Here is a 10,887-nt window from a genome sequence, read left to right as displayed (position 1 = left end):
GTTTCATTTTACTCTTGAGTACAGTAGTAAAGAGCAAAACTTTTACGGCTCCCTTTATCTGGAGTGGTCATGCTACTCTGATTTTTAGTTAGCTCCTTTATTAACTGAAAGTAAGGAACTATCAGCAAAGGCCCATATGTCTGTGAACCAACACTGTTGCAGCAGATATGGATCATAGTAAAGATCACTGGACTCTTCCTTCCAGTAGAGCTGTACAGCACCTTTGAACCTCAGGTGCATCCAGATTCTTTAGAGCTTGTTTTCTTGGTGTTTCAATGCTTATATTTTCTCCGTGGCCTGACACTTGCCTTGGCATTTTAAATGATAGCTCTTGGTCCTGGTACTGTATGACTTCAGTACTATTTCAACCAATGCGTTGGTACTACCACAGTATTTTAGTTGGTATTGTGTGCATTCTGGTGACAGCTCTGTTACTATTTGCTTCAATGCTTAAGTTTCCATGGGTAGCTGTGAGGCTGTTCAGTTCACCAGTTCTTACTATTTCAATGCTGAGTTTTTCAGTTTTGCATTTTAATGCCTATATCTGTGCTTGGTGCTTTGTTGGCCCGGCACTCTTTCCTGCTCTGTCAAACAAGGAATGTAGAATACTTGGAATTCAGTTACTTTGGAGCATGGTTACCTTCAAGGGAGTGACTGTAGATTCTGGGCTATGAATTAAATGGAGATTTTTGTACTCTTTGAGGGCCGCTTGATCTTGGAATTAATCTTTCTTTGGCCCACCTCACTCGGATTAGTTATCTTTGTCTCTCTCCATCTTTCTTTTCTAGCAGGCTCGCAAAGTAGCATAGGTCGACGTATGGAAGACCTAATGGTAATCAGTGGTCTAGATGGGATTTGATTCAGTAGAGGGTTTCTTGGGGGGCATCTACTATTTGGCAAATTAAACTACAATTTTATATTGAAAAGTTTTTAAATTTCCTCTGTGGAAATCAAGGTAAATTCCACATTCTTTCAAGCTGAGGAAAGGTCTCTAGATCGTTTGTACCAAAGAGAGTTCAGGCTTTGCTGGCACTTGTGTTTGGATTAAGCTTCAGTGTCTCAAAGTCAAGTTGCACACATCTCACCAAATTATTTGCATAGACTCCAGTTTAAACAGGCAGAAGATTGATATGTGGATAGTTGCTGGGATTTTTTAAAGATTCATTTAAAATAGTTTAGGGAATAACAGTCTAGAAATAATAAAAGACCACCTCCAAATTATTGTAGCCTATGTTAAATTAAAAAAACACCTTTTCATAGTTATGTGTTGTTTTGTTCACTTCAGCATGATACTGAATCCCCTTAGGCAGCATTGCATTGTTCTCTTTAACTACTCTGGCCAGTTTTAAAACCAGTTTTGCAGCTTACCTTGAAACTCTCCTGTGCTACGCAGCATAACTCTTGATATTTTAAAAAGGAAGTGTTCGAGATCGACTTGCCTGAGGTATCTGCTTTAGGTGAAAGCAGAGAACATACCTTTTGGTATGTCTCCTGTGTACAGATGTGGATTATAATGTATTATTGCAACTATGTAAATGTGTAATATGTTTAAGGTGCAGAATTTGGTGAAGAACTTAGTGGGCGATGGACATTTTAATTTTGTGCTAGGTGTGTCCAACTAATTCTGAGTCCTGGGCTGGATCTAGACTTTGGGACTCTTTCTGGGCCAGATTTGTGGGATTGGAATATGTGGTTGGTTTGGGACCTTTGGTGGTGTTGGTCCACGGCAAGTGATGGCAGGACCGTGTCTAGGAGACCTCAGAGGCTCTGCGTTCTGTAGCAAGTCACAATCCTGTATAGCCATGGCCTCAACTTCTAGTAGCCTTACAGAGGCTCCACAGGCCAGATCCAGCCCTTGGGTGGGCCGTATGTTTGACACTTCTGCTTTATACCATGCTTGGCTATTTCATGTTTGGGAAGCTCTAGTACTGATTTCTGAAGTTTCAAATAATTTTGCTGTAAAAGTCTCTTTGTGTTAATTTTCTACGATTACATTCTTCAGTGTTGGATATATTATGCATACTTAACATTTTAATGAGTTATTTCTGCAAAATAATTTATTTAAGTTGTTGATTTAGTTATTTCTGAAAAATAACTAATTCTCCTTATTTTGAGTAAGGAGTATTTTCATTCAGTATTAGGCTAGTTAGAATTGGGCCTCTTTAGTGTATTTTAACAACCTTTACAGCAGTAGGACCAGTTGCTCATTAGATACCCTTGTACGGCCCATGGCTATCACCTGTGTCAACTGTTTTGTGAATATTATCACAGAGTTTTACCCAAAAATCTTGGGTGCATCTCCTAGCCTCCTTTTGCATTTCTCTTTCAGTCTTTCTAAAATTTTCCAGGATTATGGTGTTGGGAGATTTCTTATAAATGGTTCATAGATTTCATAAACATTAGGGCTGGAAGGGACCTTGCAAGATCAAGTCCAGCCCCCTGCCCCAGGGGCAGGGAAGTCAGCTGGGGTCAAAGTATCCCAGCAGGATAAACGTCCAAATGTCTCTTAAAGGAGTCCGGAGTAAGTGCTTGCACCACCTCTGGAGGCAGTCTGTTCCAGGCCTTGGGGGCTTGGACAGTAAAGAAGTTCCTCCTTATGTCTAGCCTGAAATAGTCTTGGAGGAGTTTGTGACCATTTGACCTTGTCATCCCTTGGGATGCTCTGGTGAACAGGCGTTCCCCCTCAGATCCTGATGTACACCCTTTATATACTTATAGGCAGCCACCAGGTCCCCCCTGAGCCTGCGCTTTTCCAGGCTGAAGAGTCCCGTGGCTCTCAGCCTCTCATCACAAGGCCTGCTCTCTTGCCCTCTGATCATGCATGTGGCTCTCCTCTAGACTCTCTCAAGCTTCTCCACACCCTTTTTAAATTGTGAAGCACAGAATTGGATGCAGTACTTGAGCTGTGGTCTCACCAAGGCCGAGTACAGTGGGAGGATGACATCCTGGGATTTGCTTGAGAAGTATCTATGGATGCAAGCCAGAGTTTTGCTTGCTTTACCAGCTGGTTAGTACAGTCCTTTTGTTCTCAACCAGTGGTAGAAGAGTTTCAGAGTGCTTTTCAAACCTGTTGGCAGTTTCCTTGCATCTTTTCCCCAACACTGCTACAACAGCATTGTAACCCTACCCCAAAAAAAGAAAAGTGAATTTTGAAGCTTCCCAAAGCTTCAGTGACTGAGTTGTTAGGTAAACTTGCTTTCACAACTTCTTCATTGAATAGTCTGCATCTTCCTATGCCTTTGGTTTGCCTGATGTCTGTCTCGGGGCAAGTGGTACTTTTGCCACAGTGGATCTTTTTGGCATTGATTCTGACTTTACAGCAGACTAAGGCATGGTGAGTGTCACTGTGAATGGGACCTTGTGTGCAGGATTTCTTTCAGGTGGTTGTGCTTAGTCGATACTAGATCTAATTGGAGTCAGTGCCCTGATCTTAGATGTTTCCATAATGTCTTTCTTGTGATTTTTTTCCCCCCAGTGAAATAGGTGTTGGTAACATAAATTTTGACTTCATGGAGGTCTGGCCATTTTCATTCATATTACCAATTCTTATTTGCACAGAATATCATTCCAGTTCTCAAAATTACATCCAACTCCTGCTTTGAAGTTGCAGAGTATTATAATGGTCTCACTTTTGTGAGTTTTCTCAATCTCTTCCTCAAGTTGTTAGTAGAACACATTCTTGTCTTTTTTGTTAGTGTGAAAGTTAGGAAACTGTTGTGTACACACCTTGAGTGTCATGAATTGAATAGATACAGGAATGGGACTTTCACAGGAAGACAACAAGCTGTTTCTAATAGCAAAACCTGCTTTCCTTTTTCTGCTGGCTTCCCATGCCAGAATATGATGTAATCATTCAGTTGGTCCAGTCGAGAAGAAAACAGCTCCGTTGAAAGACTTAAATGGAAGTGTCATCACTGATTTTAAAAAAACCAAACAAACAAAAAATCGAGCGTTGGATTGAACACTATGGAATTTTATACTCCAGGGAGACTGAAATCAAACCCTAATAGTTCAAAGGACTACCACAATTCAAAGTTATCATGGATTTGGACAAAGATTACATTAGAAGACTTGCAGAAAGCCATTAAATTGACTCCTGGGAACAAGGCGTCTGGCAACGACTGCTTGCCTGCTGAAGTCTACAAATGTGCCAGCAATGAATTACTTCGAAAGCCCCATGAAGTTATACTTCTCTGTTGGAAAGAGGAAGTGGTACTGCAAGATTTCAAAGACACTCAGTTTGTACAATTATATAAAAACAAGGGGGATAGAAGCAGCTGTGAGAATCATAGCGGTATCTCCCTGTTGGACATCGCTGAAAAAGTTGTCATTTCCTAGGCTGCAGTCTCTAGGTGAAACTATCTATCCTGAAAGTCAGCGCAGTTTTCGCTCACTCGGATGCTCCACTGTTGATACATTTTTGGCTAAGCAATTGCAAGAAAAGTGTAGATGAAAATGAATACCACTGAACATGACCTTCATCGAACTCATGAAGACCTTCAATATGGTTAACATACTGTGCCTTTTACTGTTCTGAAGAAACTATGCTGTTTTCCCCAAACTGTTGAACATCGTTCACTCATTGCATCAAGTTATGAAGGCAACTGTAGTGGATGAAAACAAAGAACCAAATGCCTTTGACCTTAGCAATGGGTAGGAACCTATCTAAATCGCAGCAGAAGTTCACAATGCAGTTATGCCTTTAATCTCGCTCTTTTTGCTGTGTACTTCTGTCCTCTCTACTCTCCCCCCAGCTAAGTGTCGGAGGTGCAAAAAGTGTGGCATTACTTGCCTCTTGGCCATTCAGCAGCAGGGGGAGGGTGCAGCAAAAAGTAAGATAAAAGGCACCACTGCGCTGCGAATTTCCACTGTGATTTGGGTAGGTCCCTAATAATGCGGTGACACAGTGGTGTGTCTTAGCCCCTGTGCTTTTTAATATCTACGTTTTATTCCTGCTTCTTCATGCATTTAATGTCAGCAATGGTGGCATTTATGTTTGAATCGGACTCGGTGGAAGCTTGTTCAACATCGCAAGGTTTAGAGCAAAAAACCAAGGTGAAAGAGCTGGTTCTGAGAGATTTCTTGTTTGCGGATGATGTGGTCTTGGTTGCTTGCAGGGAATTTTCCCTGCAAAGTCTCTTGGGCAGATTTTCAGGGTCAGGCAAGAGCTTTGGGTTGACAGTCAGAAGAAGATGGTGATCATATACCAAGGTGGAAGAATCAATACCTGACATCACTCTGGAGGGTAAATCTCTTGATGTCCTTGACAGCTTTTGCTACTTGGTTCTGTGATCAGCAGGAATCTTGACCTTTAGACTGAATTATGAATCGAACAAAAAACCCAGCTAAGAATGGTGTGCTGTTGCAGAAACACGCGTGGAATTAACAGCAAACTATCATTAAGGTGAGTAACAGGAGTATTTGCTTTTCATTTGTACCTGCCTACCAACTTTCCCCTTTTCCCCAATACCTGAGAGACCGTAGTGTGTTTTAAGTCATCTTATCCTTGAGTATATTAGCAGTTTGTCATTCCAAGCAAGGCATAAAAACAAGAAGATAAATTGGAGATGCATCATCAGCTTTTATGGAAATAAAATTACATTTTATGCCCGATAGCCCTGGCATCTAGGATATCGGATGTCCTGTTGCAATATGGCATGTCTAGTATATCCATGTTCTGATGACAGCTGCTCTGTGACCCAAAAGATGTGATCTACTCTATCCTAACTTTTATTATTATTTTCTTTCTACACCGGCAGAATGTCTGGGGTTATTTATGTTGCCAGTTGCAGATCTCTGGAATTGTCTCATCGTTTTCTTTACGCTTCTGTTTTGGCTAGTTCCAGTATGGACAATGAAAAGGTTTCTCCTGCAGTCTTTATGAATGCTTCCCGAGAGCATGGAGACTAAAGTAATTCATGCGCTCGTAAATCAGATTAAAGATAATACGTGTTATAGAAGTGCAGCACCTTGGTGATGCTAACCTATTGTTTTTATGATACGAGTTTCTCCAAAGGAGGAAAAAGAATAGCATGCAGATATTTAAATGCTGTTCTTTGTGGGGTATTATTATTTTGAACCTAATTGATGAATGACACTTGTACAGTCCATGTGGGTTGCCATGCCATATGTCTTCCTTTATGATATAGAATTGCTTCTCAGGCAAACGGTTGGATTATTGTGTTTTATCAACAAAGGACCTACTTTTTCTGGAGATTCCGTGGCCCGCCCTGGGTGGCTGATGAACGGTGGTGGCTGCGATGGTGGCCAGGCAGAAGCTGCTGCTGGGTGTGGGGGAAAAATGGCCACCTCTCCCTCACCGCTGCCAGGCCCTTGTTCCAGCTGCTTGGAGCCCATGCCCAGGCTTTCCTGAGGCTCCACTCCCAAAGCTGCCCCACTTGGCATCCTGGTGGTGGCAGTGATGGCTGCAGAGAAGAGCCACAGGGCAGCCCTGGTGCAGGCTCCAGGAGGTTGTTGCAAGAAGGGCCCGGCAGTGGCAATGGGGAGGGGCTGCTTTTTCCCTGTGCCAGGCATCGGCTTCTTCCCGGCCACTGCTGCTTATCATGGGCAGGCAGTCTGGAGCAGGTTTGGGACAGCCCAGGGTCAAGGCTGTGTGCATGGGTCCTGGCTGGTTTGGAGCTGGTCTGCTCTGGTTGGGGCGGACTGGGTATAGGCTGGGGCTGTGTGCATGGGTCCCTGCCTGTACCATGGGGCTGGGGCCAGTGGTGGTGGTAGGCAGAAGGAGCCACTGCTGCTTGGGCAGTTCACCTGCAGAGCTGCCCCAGCCTCACTCCATGCTCTGAGGTGGTAGGACGTGCCATGAGCCAGACAGCACCAGGCAGGACCAAGGGACCCATTGTCGGCTGGACAAAGTCCCTCCGCAGGCCAGATACAGCCCGCGGGCCCTATTTAGCCCACCCCTAGCTGAGGTCCATCCTCTTTACAACCACCCTTCAGTTAAAGGCTGCTATCAGATTCCCTCTGTCTTTTCTTCTGCAGACTAAATAAGCCCAGTTCCCTCAGCCTCTCCTCATAAATCATGTCCCCCAGTTCCCTAACCATTTTCATTGCCCTCCACTGGATTCTCTCCAACTTGTCCACATCCTTTTTGTAGGGCGGCGCCCAAAACTGGTCACAGGACTCCAGGAGTGGCCTCACCAGTGCCAAGTATTGCAGTATTGTCTATTGAAAATCTCAAAGACAGGGTTGTTATACTTGGAACTGGGAGAACAGAAGTTCATGGATGAGAAAACTGTAACTTCTTGTAGTTCTACAGCTAAACTTTATTATAGATGTAATAAGGAGAATAACTTCTTTATCTCTTGCAAACAATCAATCCTCTGGATCATAGTGTATGCACAAGAGGTCTGTGTAACCAGCACACCAGGACCTTCACTTTGTATGCTTAGGCAGGAGTATGGAGGAGGGAAAGCTGTCCTGGACCTACCATCCCCCTTTTAAGACCATTGAGACAGAGTCCAAAGGCCAGACCAAGTCCAGATGCTCAGTGCCTCGAAGGTTGTAGCTTTTGCCAGAAAGCAACAGATTAGAGCTGCTGCTGACTGCCTAATGCCTCGGCAAGGGCACTTATCTGTCAGGGTGATGTCCCTTAGCCTTTCTCCAACCAAAGAGTTACCTACAGGGCAGTCAGGGCTAGGGTTTTGAGGCACCCTATATTCGCCTAACTCTAGAGGTTGCAATATTATGGTATTTTATAGGAGCTACCCTGCCACTGGTACCCCTACCATGTTGCCACCAGGCCCTCCAGTCGGCTGCAGTTTACAATCATATCCTGGACTCATTGGTTCATAATAAATGTGAACCAATTCATATTTATTATGTGAAGATTCAGGAGAAGTCCTGAAATCTGGAAGAAGGAAAATATTGATGTTACCTGTATAAAGCTCAGTTGTCTTATTAAACAGAGCAAAAGAGTGGTTTTGTGATTAGGACCTTAATCTAGTATTTTGTATAATAGGTTCAAGTCTCTGCACTGCTTTAGAGTCCCTCCATGGCCTTGGGCAGGTCATTTAATATCTGTTTGTTGTAGTTCCCTATTTGTAAAATGAGAATAACAGTCCTGCCATATTTCTTGAAGGTGTTGAGAAGATAAAGGTTTTGAAGTACTTGGAGATTATGAGAAATCTTCTGTACTTGTCACTTATGTTGGGGTCTCTTGGCCTCTCTCTAGTTTACATTTTCCTCATGGAACAGCCAACACTTTTCTGTGTATTCTGGTAGTATGCAATAATAACCTTTTGATAGTTTTTGAAAACTAAGCGGTGGGTGTCAGAAGAGGTAAAGCAGGAAGACTTTTTCAATATATATATTGACTTTTGCAATATATATATAAATTGCAGTAACTAAATTTTTTTTTTTTTTTTTTTTTAACAGAACATGCAAAACCAAAAATTGCTCAAACTCTCTGGTAACCAAAAATTGCTCAAACTCTCTGGTAATGACTGCTTTGGATGCTTGCTATTTTTTTTTTTTTTAAACTTGAACAGCATGGTGAGGAAATAGATATTTTGAGTTTCAAATACAGCAAAGGCAGTAGAATTATTCATGGTCTATGAGTAGGATGGGTTATGGAGAACTTTAGAATTGGTTCACAGGCATTATGAAGAGGCATTGTTAAATAAAAGGTGTTTTGAGCTCATCGGGTCCTGTTTTATTGGTGAGTTAACCTTCATTGTGTCTGCATTTATCAAACATCAAAGTTAATTTAGATTAGACGATGGGAAAATTGTCTACATTCAAACTGTAAGGACATATAATGTATTACCTAAGACAGTTATGGTATTTCAGTTACTGAAGGTTGTAGACAGGTCTCTGTCAGGAATGTTTTAGGTTCCTGCCTTTGGATAGAGGGTGGACTAGAGCAAGGCTGCTCATCCCCTGACCCGCAGGCCAAGTATGGCCCACTGAGCCATGGCATTTGGCTCGCGGGGCTCTCCATGGGTTGGGAAATTTGGTGGTGGGGGAACAGTGGCAATTAATACTACCACCCCTCGCCTGCTGCCAAATTCCCATGTCCTGCACCTCTTTCCCACTGCACAGCTGGATTGGGGCTGGGCCACACCCCCTTTCCACAGGTGGCCAGAAAAGGAGAAGGCCATGCACCTTCTCCCCCTATGGCTGGATTGGCCCCCTGTCCCCCACTGGGCGGCCGGATTGGCCCTGCAGCACCCACTGGATTGGGCCTACCAGGGGGAATCCAGCCAGTGGATTGACCAAGCACTGTCCATCCAGCCTGTGCAGCAAAAAGATTGAGCACCACTGAACTAGAGGTCAAGGTCTTTTTCCATCACTGTTTTCTATGAGTTTTTGAAAGCACTGCTATACTGGTATGAATTGGATTTTTTCTTAGGTGAGTAGTAGGTCTTTTATGTTCTATAGGAAATTGCTAAAATGAACTGATCAAATGGTCTGATGCTTTTTTCTCTTTCAGAAAGATGAAGGTAGTGATGCTAGTTTGAGTGATAGCCACATATCCCCTCCTGCCAAACGTACCTCGAAACATGCTGATCCTGTGTGCAAAGACAAATCAAAATCACGCAGTACTGGGCAGCGAGAGGAATGGAGCATCTCAAGTGGACAGTCCAGGTAAGCTGTTGCACTGTCATTAGATACGCAGAAGTTTGAAATGCCCTATTCCCAGGGTATTCTGCCCTGCTCTCACCTTCAAATCTTTGTCTCTTTGCAAAGCCCCTTCTTGAGCTGCCAGACCCCTTGGTTTCCTTCTCTGCCCCGCTCAGGTTGTCTTTAGACCTCTTGGTCTTCCTCCTGGCCTTTTTCCAGGCTGTCAGCTTCTCTCTTAGTTCCTAGTCCTAGATCCATTTTTGTTCTCCTTTTTCCCAGATGCTCTCTAGGCCCTTCGACCCATCCGGTCCTGCACTCTGTTCCTGGCCCCTCGCTGGACTGCTGGACCCCTCTGGTCTCACTATGCCTGCTGGGCCTCACTATAAATCCTCAGGCCCCTCTTGCTGTGTCTCGTTATCCAGGCCCTTGGACCTTGCATCCTGTCTGGTCCTGCACTCCATTCCCAGTCTCTTGCTGGACCCTTTTGGTCCCACTATACTTGCTGGGCCTCACTGTGTGGCTCAGGCCTCTCTTGCTGGGCCTCAACCCATGCTATCCCAGTCTTTCCTGGCTCCTCCCTGGGCTTCTGGACTAACTTAGTGCCGGTCTTCCTGGTAAGTACTTTTCTGTCAGGGTGTACTTCCCTAGCCTTCCCCCTCTATGAGGCCACCCAAAAAGCAGTGGGAGCTGAGGTTTTCCAGCACCCCATCCTTGCCATTGGATGACTCCCTTGATCAGACCTAGCCTTGCCTGCTGGCCCCTGGGTCAGCTGACTTTCCAATTAGGCCTGACCCCACCTGCAGGTGGCTCAGCAGATTGCCTGGCTTCTTAGTGGCAGGTATGCCAGGTGCCCTGCCCCACAGTGACTGCAACAAAAAATGGCCTGTTTGTTTTCCTAAAGTAAGCCAACCCACTTGTGTTTGGCTTGAAAATGCTTACTTAGAAGTTGAAACCATATTCTTCTGAGAAATGTTTTTAAGCCTAAGATTTAAGGAAAGGTCTATTTTTCCATGAATCCTGTGATTTTTAGGTCCTTCCATCTGCCACCTTGATTCCCTCAGTTTAATGGGAAATGTTCTCCTTTTGGAGTGTGGTAGGGCCAGACCCTACATTCATTGTTAATTTGTTCAATATTTTTCACTGACTTCATTGGAAGTTTTATGTACTTCAGGAAGAAGAAGCGGGTTCTAAGCTTAAATTAGGAAATTTTCTTTTCCTTCCTTTTGTGCAAGAACATTTTGCAGCTCCTCTTCAGTGTTGTTTTCAGCTGTTCTCCATTTATTACACTACAGTTGGATGATGCAG

The 10,887-nt window shown here is 43.9% G+C and overlaps 1 protein-coding gene across 1 annotated transcript in view; it reads left to right on the top strand.

Moving 5' to 3' along the window:
- The first annotated feature begins 3,966 nt into the window (after nt 1-3,966).
- Nucleotides 3,967-10,887, top strand: part of ATAD2B (ATPase family, AAA domain containing 2B) — a 133,834-nt gene continuing 126,913 nt past the window's right edge. The window contains exons 1-2 of the mRNA XM_019520676.1: nt 3,967-4,212; nt 9,452-9,606. Coding sequence (XP_019376221.1) covers nt 3,967-4,212; nt 9,452-9,606 — 401 coding nt within the window. The remainder of the gene's footprint in view (nt 4,213-9,451; nt 9,607-10,887) is intronic.

Source organism: Gavialis gangeticus, unplaced genomic scaffold, assembly GCF_001723915.1.
Source record: "Gavialis gangeticus isolate Ggan-Ray unplaced genomic scaffold, GavGan_comp1, whole genome shotgun sequence".
NCBI classification, from domain to species: Eukaryota; Metazoa; Chordata; order Crocodylia; family Gavialidae; genus Gavialis; species Gavialis gangeticus.
Note: the sequence above shows the minus strand (reverse complement) of the source record. Positions and strands in the feature narration are given on the sequence as shown.